The sequence below is a fragment of the Thunnus albacares genome, chromosome 13 (assembly GCF_914725855.1).
Source record: "Thunnus albacares chromosome 13, fThuAlb1.1, whole genome shotgun sequence".
NCBI lineage: Eukaryota > Metazoa > Chordata > Actinopteri > Scombriformes > Scombridae > Thunnus > Thunnus albacares.
This window is the reverse complement of record NC_058118.1, coordinates 13816199-13833402: the sequence shown is the minus strand read 5'-3', so window position 1 is coordinate 13833402 and position 17204 is coordinate 13816199. Positions and strand designations below refer to the sequence as shown.

Here is a 17204-nt window from a genome sequence, read left to right as displayed (position 1 = left end):
GTCCCTTTGTCCCACAGATCCCTTCAGTCCCCACCCAGTAATGATATATTTCTATCTCAGTTACACAACGTAACCCTGAGAGACCTCTGCCAATATCACCACATGTAGCACTTGTTTACACACCACTGAACCAGGGGGAGCTGTGTGGAGACCAAGCAAGGCAGAGATGAAATGAATATTTATTTCAAATAAGGGTGGGGATGTTCGCTATTGGATGAGTATTATCATACTCTGTGACCTAAACTGTAGAGGTTATTGCTTCATCATGTTACGCGATAGCGCTATTCCAAGGGGGCTTAGGGGGAAAAAAAACACCAAGATTTGATTTAAATTCGCTCACGGTCACATCCCTTTTCTATTGTCAAACTTGTTAGTCAAGGACAAGGAACTATTACTGCAGACATTCCCTGCACTATTTTAGGTCGTTGTCTGCTGACTTTTCAATATGCTATCACTCAAGTCTGCCCGTTCACTAAAGAGTTGAACAGTGACTGCACAACCTTTTGAAAAAGCGCTGGCTATTTCTTCATTTATGGGTAATTGTCCTTGACTACTGTGACAGAGAACAGAATAAGGTGGCCATCATTATTCTAAGGTTTTAGCTGGAAAGAGCTATTGAGGAAAATGAGGAAGCAATAGCTCCTGGAGCTTATTTCAAAGAGGGTGATGTCAAAGTTGATGAGACAGCTCGTGACATTGTGAACACTAAAATAAGAATTAAGTTCAGGAATTTTAAGTAAGTTTTCACGTTAAAAATGACATTTTTCAGTCATTTCAGCAGTGTTAGACAACCTTGCACACCACTTTAAAAAAGTCTGTGTTTGGACTACATTTATACTATCCAGCTCCCTGGGGTGGAGTGGATCAATGGCCATTAAAGATGTCATTTCAAGAGGGCTCCTGCAAGTCACAGTGGCATGAATAAAAGATGCCTAAGTCACACACACAAAAACACTTATTCACCCTCTTATCTTGTATTCATGTGCAGCACAAACACAAAAAGTCTTGCATGCATGCACATACATACAAGCACATACCTGAAATCAAACCAATTTGTGTCTAACACTATCATAGCACTATATGAATTAATATCAAGGCACCAGACTCTGGTGAGGTTAAACTCTAGTTTTATTTGGTTTTACATCTCTTTGTAGTGTCACAACTTAGAGTTTTTGTCTAACTCTTCAACTACAAGATGGCTAGAATGAGGAATAGAAATATCACATTCACAAATGCACCACATTTACTTTCTTTCTTTAAACATATCACTTTGATTAAATATGCCCATGTAGATGTGTATCCAACTCATTCTCTGTCTCTGGCAGAGTAAGCATTTATGTGATCAGGTTAACAGACTTAGAGCTGAGCACTGTGGCAAAAGAAGAGATCAGATTGCTACACCCACTGCCTATGCCCATTAAAAGCAACATCCTGGAGGTGGAGCACCTGTCCAGTTTTAAATGCCAAGGCACTGAGACCGACCAGACCTCTCCTTTCAAGGGCCAGTGGAAAACTGTCTCCATGAATCCACAGTAGACACTTCTTAGCTGTGAATGTGGGGAGTGTCATGTCGGAGAGGACATTGTGATACGGCTCTGTCAGTTACTGATAGAAACTCTCTTAACATTTAACAGTGTTCCCTGGTGGTGGTCGCCCGTCAGTTAAGCTCAGTCGAGCTGGTAAGACAGGTCAAACATGGAGGGGGGTGGGGAGGGCGCTTACAGGCTGTCAATAGGCCCATTTCCCTGAGAAGATGGTGGAGGCTCTATGTTCAGTATCATGTCCACACCTTACTGGAGCTGGAGCCTCCTGTTTTAAAGTTTAGTCATACCTATTGTCATGCTGCTCATCATAACATATTTTTTCTGTTTGCATTATGAATTTTATTGTATTTAAATAAGTGTTTTGTACAACTACATATTATGATTATCTTCACCCTCACCCACAGACAATTTTACATTGTTTTTGCTCGAACAAATTGTTTTAAATCTCAGATGGGATGCAGTTCAGGGTATGTTGAGTCAGCCCTCGGACCCCCACTGCCAGGATTAGTCAGCCCTATAGCTGTTGTTGAAGATTCCTCAACCCGCCCCAGCAGTCCCCCTCTGTCTCTCTTGTCTATCCCTCCATCTTCTTTCCTTTTCTCCTGTGAAATGGGCACAAAAGGGTCAGATTCTCATATTTTACCGCTTGTCATTTCCATTTCTAATCCTCCAAGGCTCTGTCTTGGCTCACGCCAGCAATGCAGAGCTCTGAGCTCCCACCCACAGAACAGTGTGATGCAGTCAGCCAAATACTGTGAAGCGCTTTGTTAAGGAGAGGTACCCAATGTGATTATGGCAAGTTTGTGTCCAATTCATAAGGCACGTGATAATAGATCTACATCTTGAATTCTATCAACAATTTGTAATTAAATCATGTAAGTCATAAAAAAATGTGCAAATTTATTACCTTGGTAAATCTAATCAAGTGTCAGTCTAAGGGCCAAATTCATGTGCTTGACCATCTTAAATACCATAAGCCCCTTCACTCATTCTGTGCTAGTAAATAAAAAACAAACCAAAACAGAAGTTCATCCTGTTTGATTTCTCTGTCAGTTCTACATCCCAAACAAGGACTCATGTAACACAGAAAAGCAGTGGCAAGCTTTCATATTCTCTCCCTCTTTTGGTAGTTAAGTTTCTGACCAAATCAACATCAACCTAAAAATTGCTGCACTGTACACTTAAAAAAAAGAATTCTGACAACAAAATAGGCCATTCAGCAGTGAGTAGACAAAAAAAATCTATGCAAGAGAGCAGAGAGATTCGACTGTGTAATATGAAAGGGCAGTTTTAGACAATACACGCGGGTTGCTACTGGCTGCACTTAAGATTTTTACTCATATTTATAATGACAGGCCCATGAGCCTGAAGAAGATGCATTATTAGTTTGCTTGCCAGTTAAATTGAACATATAAAAAAGAGAATTCAAGCTTGTTATTTTTAGTTTTATCATCAAAATCTGTGCAATACAATCCTCAGACAGCGTTTTTGCCAGTTTCATTGCCATACCGTTATGTGGCCTCTATCCTAAAGTATTCAGTAACTCACTCTTTAATATTTCATTATACTGATTTTAGTGTTTTATGTTAAATTACAGAGAAGGGCATCAAAAGAAAAGAACACCAGTTCCTAGGGATGCACGATATTGGATTTTTTGCCAATATCCGATATGCTGATATTTCCAACTCACTGTCAGGCGGCGTCTCTCAAGATATGGCCGATGCCGATATTTCATTTCAGAGCTTTTATCGGCCAATACCGATGACGTGCCGATAATATCGTGCATTCCTACCAGTTCCCATTTAAAACTCCATGCTTCACTTGTTCTTCTTTTCTTTAATAAAATTTGAGGGTTTGTTATGTGAGCACTGAAAGAAACACTGCTGCGTGGTTCAAATTCTCCAGAAATATCAGGAAATCACTATTTCTAGGTATAAAGACTTCTAGCAGTCCTCTTTCAATCCTGTCAGTTATTCCTACCTAACATTAGGCATCCTGAAAGCCACCATTATGTGAATTTTCCAGTGAAAGCTTAAACCTGCGGTGCTTAACTTTTACATATAAATTAATGTTACATTCAAGCCCTTACCAAACGAGTTCACACAATGCTGATTAAGCCTATCACCACCAGATAAATCTCTCTGTATTTCACAGTATACCAGAGATTTTAATCTGGTGTCGGATTTGACGTTCCCACGCTGGCTGGATGAATGCATACTGCGCATGCTCTATGGGCAGAGCATGCGGTTAGCTCTCTGCTAACTTGAATGGGGATAAAATAATTGAATCGTGCAGCTCAAATGTTACCGGACCGAATGGATCAAATTCTGATAGTGAAACTAATACTGATAGTGAAATTTTGTGGGGGTTGTGTGATGCTCAAAACAATTTATGTAAACACATGTCGACAGTGTTTTTGTAATTACTCTCACTGCCAGAAGGGGAAGACACGAGTCCCGCACCTCAGCTTCAAAGTAAAATAACATAATCTTTTCCAAAATTCTTCATTAGTTCTAACAGAAACTCTCACCCAAAAAGTCTCTTTATAGAGCAAAAAAATCTATGTTTTTACAGATCAGGGGGATCATCAAACAGCGGGTTTGCGAGTGTGTGTGCGGGCATGTGGGCACACATGCATATACAGTATGTGTATTATGAGACTGGCCAGATTAGTTTTTTGATTGACAAGCCTGAGCTTTAATGGCAGCTTGATGTCAGTCTCCTTTCAGCTGCGCTTAAAATGTGATAGGATATTTATAGACCAATTATACCTACTTTCACCCACACACATGCACACTCATGTGCACACACACAATAGTGCAGAAGCCATCTGAATGCATGCAGATTGATACACTTTAATGATGAGGTAGTACTCACTATTAAACAACTGTTATTATGTTCTCAAAGTGGATCTTAAGAAGACTCTGGACCAAAAAATTATATTAATGAACTCAAACTTTGTGTGAGCATATCAGTTTTTGTAGGGTTCTTATCCTGAGTCACACAGAGGCAATCAGAGTCCATTCAAATCACTAAACACTTAAAGAGCACAGCGAAATTATATATTAAGTTTTTCAATTTCTATAATAGTGCTGTTTCAGTGCAGAGCGTAGATTTCAGGAACCTCTGAAATAGGAATATTCTGAACTAACTTTTAACTTCTGTATGTTTTTTTTTTCTGAAAGCCAACCTACAATAATAAATAGAAGTAGCACAGACAGAACATTGGGTTAGCTGCCACAGGGGCACCGCTGAGTGCCCATCACATTGATTGAAGTGCTTAAATTCTTGCCTTGAAACACATAACATATGAGCACAATCAAACTGCAAAAGTCAGGATGATTCATTCAGCTCTTTCAGACAAAGTCATTACAATATTTTGAATTTGACATATTTTTTAAAAAATGAAAATATTGTAAGTTATTGAAAAAGTGTTTAATTAGAAATAGATAAGTCAGTTGTATAACTGAACCTGTCTTTGGTGCATGTTAGTAAAATTCAGCCCCCTGTTTGATTGCTGTTCACCAAAGAAAAGGCATTTCATTAGACATAATATGACTCATCTCATCATAAAAGCTGAATTGAATCATCAGTGTTTGATTAAAGTGTCAGATAAGCCAGCTACTCATTAACCCCAATACTAACCCTGACAAGAATATACAACTATTAAAAGGAGAGGAGAGGAAACAGACAAAAGGAAGGATGGAGTAAGCCTGAACACCTGGAGTTACGAACACAGTATCAGAAAACCGGGATTTGATGTATACAGAGTTTGGACACTGTACATCTGTAACATCTGTGGAAGGAACCCTCTAGGGCTGCAGAGAAGTTTTATAAAGCAAAGGAAGGAGAGCAACAAGGAGTAGACAGACAAATTTGACTGATGGAGAGACAAAGAGGCAGGGAGAAGCAGCGTATGAGGTCCTGACATAACTATTAGAAAGGATAGATGTCTGTAACTGCTAAAGCTTGCCTTGGTATTGGAAATATGATTTCCTCTCTTTGCAGTCCTCCACTCTTTCTCACTCTCCTTTGTCTTCTACAATTTCTTCTTTGTGAAGATATCCAGCTATTTTCCCTCTTTCCTCTTGTCTGGCTGGATGTTGCTAACACTGCAGACCTGTCAGTCATTCATCTCTAGGGGAGGCGGGCTCATTGCCTCAGTTGGGGGAAGTGACTGAGCAGAATCGTTGATTGGCAGAATCGAGAGGGAGAGGGGACCGCAGGGTGGGATGCTTAGAAAGTGGAGCAGATGAGCGCAGAGAGAGGGATATGGAGCGTAAACAGCCTCTTTAGGAGCTACAAACAAAGGTGGCCAGCATGAGAGATTTGCCACATACACTGATGCTTCCTTGAATTTACCATGAGAATACAGAAAAAGAGGGACAAACACCTGAATGCACAGATAAGCCCGGACGGCTGAATACAGTATAATAGCAATTTTTAATCTCTCTTTTTTGAAACAAACCTTGTTAGTGTTGCTGTGGATGAACAGGCTTGATAAGGTTTAAAATACAGGATGCTGGCATGATCTGAGCAGACAAACCACCCCCAAAAGACTGGTTGAACAGATGTGATTGAGAAGAAAAATACCCGCTTGGAGGTGGATACGTATAAGCAATTAAGTTGTGAAACAGCCAGTATGTGAAAGCAAATCCAGCAGTGATGAGTTGTGCAAGATTTTTGGCTCTAAGTGTGCGGTCTGGAATTGGATGGTCATTTGAGTTACTTAAGAGAACAGTCATGTCATATGTGTAGGCTGAGGCTTCATCAAAAATTGGCAAGTAATGTTGCTGCCACAGTTTGAAAAATATTTAGTGTGAATTTGATATAGAGGACATAGAAGTCTCTAAAATACAGAGGTTAATTCTTTCTTAAACCTTATTTTTCCACAGCAAAAAAAGCCCAACTAGGGACCTGTTAAACAGCAAGAATTCCTAACATTTGAGCAAGGTGTTCTTCTCAGTCACAACTCAAGTACTAAACTGTCAGTACTTGACCAGACGGGCATCCTGACCAGGTACAGACTGAGCATCAAGCTCAAGGATAGTTTGATGGGAACAGAGGAAGTGTCTGTGACCTTCTAGTTAGAACGGCCTCTCTACCTTGTAGACACCACCGTGTTTCAGGGATGCTGATTTATTAGGAGCAAAAAAGATCTCAAACGCACTTATGTGGCAGTCAAAAAATGGTGTCAGAAGGGCCAGTTGTGAAACTTTAATCAAACGCATTTGGCTTATCTATGGCCAATCTCATTGGGGAAGCAAATGAAGAAAAAAGTGGAATGGTGTGATCAAGAAGTATGCTGAATTTCAGGGCATTATGTAGATGATTTGAGAAAGCTGGTTTGGAGGAGTTCTCCAAAGCCTTGGCAATGATTGGGGTGTTGATGGGCATAGAGAGGTGGATCAGCTGTTTGATTGGGATTACAAGGCAGGTGTTGAAAGGATAGCGCTGATAGCAGATTGTACAGATGGAGAGGACTGTGCATAATGATACTTTGCAACAAGGCTGATTGAAGTTATTGCCAAATGTCTGATTGGCCCTGGTAATGTTTTATCCCAAAGAGGCTGGAAATGGTTGTCAGGTAGAAGGATGGGAGGGAGAGGTAGAGGAGAATAGCATGACACTATGTAGTGAGACTTGAAGAAGTTGTGTGGGGCAGTAAAGCCTGAGCAGCTGCAGGCAGAGATGGTTCAAAGAGTCCCCATCTAGAGGTGAGGCAGGTGGGAGACATCAGCTGAAGATGATTGTCTGTCAGTGCCCCCACACGATGGTTGCAGTTCTTGTGTTGACTTTAACTTTTTAGGCGATGCATACATGTCAACTGGCTTTCTTAGTGAGGATGTTTAGACTATGATTTTTACTTTATGTTATCGGAACTTGAGGACTGCTGCAGAATGGTTGATCCGTGGTTGTAGTCCACCTGTGGTTGGAGTTAAGCAAGGTTCCCTGTGGGGTCAGTGCTCCTGAAAATAAATGTGTTGATGCTAAGAGCTGGACTTTTTAGCTTTTGTGTTTGTTTCATTTGTGCCTGAGAGCTATACACAAATATATATTTGGAAATATCAAATGCCCTCATACATCTGGAACACTGGTAGAAGGCAAAGAAGCATCAAGCAGCTAAAGGCTGGTGCACTGAACACCCACATTAAAGAAAGTTGGCTTGTTGTTTTTTTAGCTGTAGTTGCTAGGTCAGTACATGAATTAAAGATGTTGTAAAATGATTATTTTATTACAGTACTACTACAGTACTTTGATGCTCACAGGTTTTAAAAGTCAAGTTTTTAAAGTCAACTCAGTTTCACTCAATCTAATGATTACACAGGGACTATGATCTCTTCTAAAACATCTTCTTTATTAAATATATGACCTGCAGTGGTGTGTTTTCAGGTCTGTGCACTGTGATAAAGAAACCACCAGTACCTGTGTGAAAATACTATGAATTTTCCATTTAGGTGCTTATTGCATTGCATGATGAGCCCTTGTGTGTGTCCCTGTGGAATCTGACTGTGCCTGTAAAGCAGGACTAAACCGAAATGTTGAACACAGGGGACGATGTCGATGTGTGGCCATCATACCTTGCAAGATAAATGTGCCGCATCAGTGACAATATGCAACTCTTTCCAAAGGTGCCAAAGAGGTGAATGCAAGTGGGAAGACATTTACAGTACGGAGCTCTCTGCAGCTGCACGTGGACAGAAATGATGATGGAGTGGCCTACACCTGCAGAGTGGACCATGTGGCACTCTCACAGTCACCACAGCAGGCAACCGAAGTACTGGAGGTCCACTGTGAGTGTTCACACACAAAGACATGCACACACTCAAACACACACATGGAGTGGACACGTGGACATGAGTTGGAAAAGGAAAATAAATGAAAGAGGAAGAAACTAAATCCCCTTCGAAAAAAGTGCTTTTACAGCTGCAGAATCACGTTAGCTTATATTCAACTATTAAGACTTACATATTTGTAGTTAGGTTTTGATTTAAAGTCCCTTTTTACTGTAGGTGTTTACATTTTTTTACATATTTGCATCAAGGTTACATTTTTTTTCATCATACAATATTAAGCCGGTCTGGGCAATAATCCAATTATTTATCATCCATGTAAAATATTCATATACTTTGTTTGAATCTTTATAGATTTTGATACATTTTATCAAAAACTATCAAAATTTTGGAACACTATTTTTTGAAAATTTGAAGAAAACACAAAAAAACTATTGAGCTGAATGGGATGAACCATTTTTGTCTCAAACCTTTATACCATTTATTGTTGAATACTTCAGTAAATCGTAATATTATAATACAGCAATATCATTACGATCATATGATAATTATTAATGTATCCCCAGACTTGGGGAGTAATAGAATATATGGAACGGCGTTATGTAATAAGGATACAAAAAAAAGAACAAAAAGAACAATATACTGCCATGCTCTGTAAAAGTCCCAAACGGAAGCAGAGCAGGAACGAGAGGGCAAAATAACTTACTGATCCACAATGGTGTGAGTAGAGAATGATACGACATGGTGTGCGCAGGTGCACACAGCATGTGCACAGCGGTCGCACGTACACACACTTCACACACAGTGAATTTATGTTGGTAGAGTAGGCAGGGACGGTCGTTACGCGCTGTGGCAGTCCCAAAGACTCACAAATAAGTTAAAAGAGAGCTTGACTATATGACAGCTTGCGTAACGTGCCCAGAGCTGCCTGTGTGTCATTGGTGGCCCACCACTTTCAATAATGAGAGAGTTAGAGAAAACTCAGAAGTATCACACAGATAGAACAGAATAAAAGGACACAGTGAAGCCCATGATGCCGCTGCACATACGTATGTCTGCCACTGCCATTCCTCTGAGAAGAACTGTGGAGGAGGACAAAGCTCTCGTAGAGTGGGCATGAATACCCAGCGGGAGGTCTTCCCCCACTGCGACATACAGTATGCCTGTGTGATAGCTTCACACAGCCAGTGGGCCAAGCTTTGTTTCGTCAGAGGCTTTCCCTGAGAATGTTCCCTGTAATACACGTCATGTGTTGTGCACTTTCATTGTAGGTCTATAGGCTACTGCCTGAATTTTCTTAATGAAAAGCAAGTTTTTCTTTAAAAATACACTGAGCAGAGGACACATTTTTGATGCTAAAAATCTTGGTTTCCCCATTTTCTTTTTTAAGGTTACATTGTTCTATTATCTTACAGAATACACTTAAGTAAAAGTCATCTTATTGATATTTCTTTTCTCGTCTTTATTTGCATATTGGATATTATGATAATCCAAAAGTAATCAAGTTACGTTACTTTAATATTGTAATACCTGGATTAGGATACTGACTACATTTTAACAGATATTTAGTAATTGTATCAGAATACATTTTTAAAGTGACCCTCCGAACCCTGTGTATCCCATATAATCCATTCTCACTTTGATCCCTCTGTCTGTCCTAGATGCTCCTCGTGTGGAAATCATCCACTCTCTTGCAGTCCCTCAGGAGGGTCAGTACTTAAAGCTGGAGTGTGTGTCCAAAGGAAACCCCTCGTAAGTCACTCAAATTTTGTAGTTAGTGTCAGCCTTTTATATAATGCATCAGACAGGTACAGTATATGTCACACATCTTATGTCTCTTTCTCATCCTCTCACCTCCCAGACCAGATCCTGTGATGTGGACAAAAGACGGAGGTGAACTTCCTGACCTGGACAGGATGATTGTAGAGGGGAGGGAGCTCACCTTTACTTCACTCAACAAGACAGACAATGGCACCTACCGCTGCGAAGCCAGCAACCACCTAGGGACCAGCAGTGCCGAATATGTACTCTACGTCTATGGTGAGTTCAAAGGAAAGGCTAAATTGGATAAACTGGATAATTATATCACATCTGGAGGTAAAAGAAATCTTCAATAGTTACTCATTTGACACCACGGACCTGTACAAGAAAAAATCTGCCAGACGATGCCTCGGACTCCAATAATGCTACATATAAATAGTGTAAAGTATGAACCTCACAGGCACAAGCACCAAACTCCATTGCAAAAACAAGGCTTATAATACCTCCTGATCTGCATACTATATCAGTGCTAAGACTGATTAGTGGTACCATCTCTCACAGGGAGAATAAGGGCCTCAGGTGACACAAATGCCACCAACGCCTTTCCTTAAATAAACCTGCGTCCCAGATCCTCCACACACACACTCTCACACGCACACACCAGGAGGGAAATGTGTGAGGGAGGCAGAATTTAGTGCTGCATTGTCAGGAATATCACCAGGAAGGATAAGTAATTCCTAGCAACGCCAGAGGAGGTGGATAATAAGACTCAGTGTCATGGAAAACAGATAGCTCATCTTCTTTTCCGTTTCTCAACTGCCATTAGTCTTTCAGCATTAAGTAATATTGCTTAAAAAAAGCAGAGCAGTGACACATCTCTTTCCCCTCTGTTTTAGAAACTTAGACAATGTGTGATAGCAGACAAAAAGGCAGGTAGTTTTTGGCCAGAGGAATCATCCAACTGGAGACGAAAGAGAATTTCCCTAAGTGGATCAATAAAATATTACATTATTAATATTACATGCACCGAGGGGGAGTGTTTCATTTTGTCTCTTATTTAAAAGCAGGCATAATCTGATGGAAAAAAGAAGAAAATAAACCTCTCAGGTCCAGACAGATATGCTTTGCCGGAGCAATAGCGATTTCTAATATGGTCCTGACCGTCCTTGGTGGATGTACAGTAATAACCAGATGTGGAGCTGTTGACGGATGCGACCAAGGTTTCTATCAATAGTTCATGAAGTGCTTTCTGCTGGTCCTAGCCAAGGACACAACAACATGTGAAAATCTCAGGAATAGTCAGGAATGTAAAAATAAAACAAAAAAAGAAATGCTACATTTTATCTTGTTTAATTGTGTTTTGAAAATAGGAAAAACATACTACTATAAAGTTACATTTCATTATTTGATGATACATATACATCACTCACTTTTATGTAGCCCAATGCAGTGATTTATTGCATTTGATGAATCTAGACACTCCACAGTAAGAGCAAATTTATACTGTCCGTATCCATGTTGATGCAAGGGGCCGCATGATGTAAATTTTTTCCGCCCATGTCCGCAAGGAATGTCCGCACTGATAAACATATGTGAAGACATCTATGTATGCCAGTGTAGTTAGGGGCAAATATAGTCCTACAACAGACGGTGGTTGTGCTTTTACTACATTGGGTGTCTGCATACACGGATGTGTGCACATGTTCGTCAATGCGGTCATAAATTGTGGTCTGCACCCCCGCAGCCATGTGGATGCATAAAGTATAATATAATATGACAACTTGAACTTCAGCTCGAGTGTGTAGAGTGTGTGCTGAGTAAAATTGATAAGATTGATAAAATTCAAGGTAAGGGAGAAGGTGAAATCCCAATGTTATACAACTCAAAATTGATTTATTCCAATTAGTAATACTGTCATCACACATTTTTTTTTAATTTTATACTCATCCTACACAGTAGCTACTGTGTGATACAAACTTGATTAATTTATATACTGTATGAAGTTTACACCTTTTATATATATATGTGTGTGTGTGTGTGTATATATATAGATATAGATATAGATATAGATACAGATATAGATACAGATATAGATTTATATTTATATTACTAAGATCTAAGATATTAAGTTAAAGGATATGGCTGGTGATTTTTTATATTTTTCCTATTGTCAACAAATCCCATGTGCAGAGCAAAACCAACAAAGAAATGATCCTAGTTACAAGTATTGTATGTATATCCAAAGCATGATATATCTTACATATCACAACCTCTTGACTTTGTACTGAAGTTATTTGAGAAATTTACAATGTAGTACGAAGTCAAGAGGTTGGGATATGTAGCACAACAAGCTAGTGAATCTCTGTAAACGGAAATACGTTCCCATCTGCCTTACAGCTACTCTCCAGAAACCGAAAACGTGGTCGCTGTTATTAGTCTATGGAGCCGTTTCTAAAGAAACTACTGTGACCGTAATCTTTGAGGTGAAGGAACATGTTACCCAGTCTAATGGTGAGGCTCACTGACTTGTTTATAAAAGATTTTGGACAAAAACAGAGGTCTATGGCACAGAGGAATGAGACTTATCAGGGTTTGGACTCACATGCATGGTTGGTTTGGCTCTGCACATCAGATTCTAGACAATTAGAAAAATATAGAAAATTAAAGGCCATATCCTTTAAAGCAAATAATTTATGTCACAGTTGCCATCTCTGCATTCAGAGCCACAAAACAGGACAAGCCCTGAGGAGTGATATATACCACGTGATGTTTTTTAGGCTGTATTAAAGCAGAGGGAGATGTGTTTTCCAGGTAAGCAAGGAAGTAATTGCAGTGCCTACCCTTGTCTGAATCTGATATCAATGCCAGTTAAATTACTGTGGTTAAAAAAACATATATCAGCATATTGATTAGGATCTCCGAGTTGAGAGATAAATTAAGAAATTACCTCCTTTGATAATTTATTGGTCCACTAAAATAGGCCTATCAAAACACAGGACGAAACCATAAAAGTTTCATGGCATATTTCTGAGATTTCACACTTCCTACCTAATTGCAGTGCATATTTTGTGGAGCTTTAATTAGTGTGCTTGTCCCACATGCCAAGGTGTCTGTGTGCACCTAACAATTCCTTCAAATGCCAGCCAAATGTAACAACAAGAATAACCAATGCACTTAATGGCAGTGATGTTATTAAACTGACAAATTCTGCACCACAAAAAAGGCAATTGGGTATGGGAGGGTCAAAGAGTCCTATCCAGATTCATTACTTGTTCTTTTGAAATGGCACCCAGTCTGTTCCTACCCTTCATTAGTGATTAGCACATCTTTTAGCCTTTCACAATTGCAGCCATAATTCTTGGAAAATACCTTTTTAATGGTTCCTCTGCAACGAGGAGACGTTTTCTCTCTTCCCTCTTTCCTGAAGACATGCATTTAGCTGCTTAGTGATTCACGCTAAGGTTGAAATGTCACTGAGACACCCAGGACAGTTGGCCCTGAGAAAGAGTACCACATCCAATTAAAAGCTTCTAGCTCACCATAAAAATCAGAGTGACATAAACATAAAAGCCAAGGTGGTAGTGTAACCTCATTAACTTTGTCACACTATGTTTCAATCCCATATTTCCTGTTACTTTAACTTGTGACGGTGAGAAACGCTGCCTTTGATGAAGCACTTTTCCCATTATCCTGTAGTGAGAAGTCAAAAACTGAGCATGCAATGACAGCCCTGCTACCTTTTTTTTGTTTAATCCTGAAATCATCCTTGCAAACATGGATAATTGGCACAGATCATTTGTCAAATTACCTCTATATGGCGTAATCCAACTTTCTTTCCTCTCATATGTTGAGAGGTTCCCGCTCAAGATCTATCTTCATCGACATCAGCCAACATTAGCAGATTCGAAGTTAATCCTGTTCTCTTGCTACAGATGTAACCTTCACATTCAAAGACAGAATATTTTAAATCATGATGAAAAGGAGGATTGGGACTATAACATAACGTGAAGTTGACAACTTGCAACATTATTTCCTTTACACTACTTTGTATATATTGCATTACTCTTTTTCAGATTTTGCCAAAAACACCCACAGGCTACTCTCACACATGCAGGAATATGTAGACAAATACTCCTGCCTTTTCCTGGATGAACATGCTTGATTTGTGAATTGTACCTCTCATCTAGAACTCTATATGCTAAATGTTTATGACAAAAAAGTACATATGAGACATTCATCTATTTTAAAAATGTGTGTGTCTCTTCAAATGTGGCGTATGTGAACACTGATCCAAAGAAAATCATTAAAAATAAGCGATGAAGGTCATTTAAGGTAAATAAATTACACAGCAAAACATTTATAAGACACAAATATATATCGGTGATCCATGTAATGCTCTTTTCTTAATTAGTGAGAATTAAAATCCACAAAAAGGTATCAGCAATGCTTGAATTAATGCACAGTATTTTGTGTAATGCATCATTTTGCATCAACAGTGATTCATTGTTGTATTTTAGAAGGTGCGTGTTTTCAACAATCTTATGTTTATGCTTCATGTCATGATTTTGCAATTTTTTGCTCCTCACCATCACTATAATTTTTTTTTACCTTAGACCAGTGTGTGTTCCCTTATCACAGTATCTAACTGCCCCCATGTGAATTCAGTTTTTTTTGTTGTTGTATTTTTTTTTTCTTGTGTATAAGTGTCTGTCTGTCCCCTCCACCAGACGTCCCCACCACCCTGCCTCCATCCACCACTCCCCCCCTACATCCCATCCTTCCAGATCCTACTGCTCTATTAGGCGCCTCAGACCCCACAGTCACTGGCAACAGAGGTACAGTACCACCCCACGCATCCCCACAACCCCCTCAGCATGCTATATTGCCATTTCGCTCTTACTTTTAATGTCCTACTCCTCTGTCCTATTACTTCACTGCCTCAAGCTTCAGCATCCATGTCTTATGTGACACTGAGAATGGGAAAAATATATCTACAATAATGCCTTCCTGGGACAAAATTTCTTCCCTTGCTCCTGATAATGTGTTTTGTTTGTGTTTTCACATTAAGGACATTATTTAGATTTTCTAAGTCTCCAAGATACACCAGGTCATTGTATTCAAAAAGAGTCTAGCTGTCCAAATACTCAATCCACTGTCCCTGTGACATTTCAAAGACTTCAGTACGTCTGTGCCCTGAAACCTCAAAGAAGCAAATGTCATGTCCAACTGAAAATGTCTGGTCACTCGAGATGTCTCATCATGACTCCTAATTCTGTGTTAAAACTTGGAGAGTTCTAACTTGAAAAGCTCTTTTTCAAAGTAAGCATAGAGGACATCGTATTGCTAAGACTGTGTACTTAGAGACTCTAGTTCTGATGAGTATGAATGTTGTTGATATAATCCTCCATATTACCATTATAATATAAAATATGAATAATGGGATGCCATCTATAATAAGGCTGAAAAATAAATGTTGAGAGAGGCATAAAATGCTGACGTTATCTCAAATTTCAATTATCTCTAATTCCTGTAGAGGCTGATGACATGCAGAAAGTTATGGTTATGGATTTAAACTTTAAAATCACTGTTTAAGTTTGAACAACAAGGCCCCATGCCGAAAAGAGGTATTGTCACTAGAGAACGGGACATCTTGTCATGTCAAGTCTGAAAGGTTAGATGTAGTGGTCTGGTGTGTGTGGCAGGCAAAGTTGGAGGTCTTAGCATATTGACCCGGGGCTACGAAAACTGGCTCCTGGGAGGTGGAATATCACGTAACCGCTGAGGAAGAAGCTGGAGCTACAGTAGGACATGGAGTGATACCAGCTACATACAGCGTACCTCTGGGGGAACTTTCGTTCAATCCTGTGCAAGTTTGGGGACATGGTATTTGAGTGGGCCATGTTCCAACTCTCCATTGTGGAGGCAGCTGCTCCAAGTTGGAGCCAGAAGGTCACTAGTGCCTCACATGGTGGCATCCCAAGTGCCCACTGATGGACACCAGAAAGAAGTTATCATCAGGGGAGGTGAACTGCTTAACTCGAGTGGGGATATTGTCGAGTGCTTGTGAACCCTACCAACACAGTTAAGGAAGAGTTGGAAGACTCGGTTGTCTTGGTTGACTTGGTTGTCCTTAGTGTTGCGCTGAAGTTGAGGACAGCGCCTACGGACCAACAGATGAGTGTGGTGGTTCCCATTTTTCAAAGAGAGGACTGGGGTTGTGGCCAAATTTCTGGCCACTCAGCCTTCCCAGCGAAGCCTATGCCATATGCTTATGCTGGGTGATTGTCAGACCTCAGATTCAGGAGGAACAGTGCAGATTTCATCTTGGTTGTTGATTGGGTAGGACTCAAGGTGGGTTGCACATCCAATCATGCTTGGACATGAAAAAGGCAGATAACTGTGTCCTCCTTGATGTCTCCAAGAATATCAGTATACTGCAGACATTTATTTATGGTGAAAATGTACTCATTATGTGATCTAACATCATTAATTTTAAGCTTTACCTGCATAATCCAAAGTGAATGGAATCTTTGTTAAACCAAGATTTGTGTTCTTTGCAGTTGGATAGGAATTGGCAAAATATCCCAATTTATTTCACCCCATTTCAAAAGCACTGCGTGAGTAAGTGACACACTTAATCACACAAAGGCCTGCACAGCTGGACAAAGGCCTACTTTAGAAAAAGTTCAAATGACTATCGATTGGTTGAATTGCAGTTTGTCTAGTGACTCTGTCTCTTTACATGTTGTCTGTCACACTATAATAATGCTGACACAGCGCCATGTCTGCTATGGTAGAGGGATGTGTCAATTTAAAACTAATGTGCTGTAATATGTGTATGTAGGAAACTGTATATTTTCTCACAAAACATAAGAATTTAATTCAACATCAGATAAACTTGTATTAATATGAGAGATTCAACACACTAATCTTTTTTCTTTGTCCCTAAATTCTCTGCATTTTTTCTCTGCAGTTACACTGAGCTGCTTCATTTTTATTTTCATTCATTTTCATTTATGTGTTATTCTCTCACCATGTAGACATAGCAGAGTTTACCTTTTGTTCTGTTTTGTGTCTCTCTCTCTCTATTCCTCTCATCTTCATG

General features: G+C 39.7%; 1 protein-coding gene across 4 annotated transcripts in view; it reads left to right on the top strand.

Moving 5' to 3' along the window:
- Positions 1–17204, top strand: part of cadm2a (cell adhesion molecule 2a) — a 231541-nt gene that overhangs the window by 199770 nt on the left and 14567 nt on the right. For 3 of the 4 annotated variants that reach the window (XM_044371095.1, XM_044371094.1, XM_044371097.1), the window contains 4 exons: positions 8177–8338; positions 10000–10090; positions 10200–10378; positions 14827–14934. In XM_044371095.1, the coding sequence (XP_044227030.1) occupies positions 8177–8338; positions 10000–10090; positions 10200–10378; positions 14827–14934 (540 nt within the window). The remainder of the gene's footprint in view (positions 1–8176; positions 8339–9999; positions 10091–10199; positions 10379–14826; positions 14935–17204) is intronic. The other variant, XM_044371096.1, reaches the window with a different exon arrangement.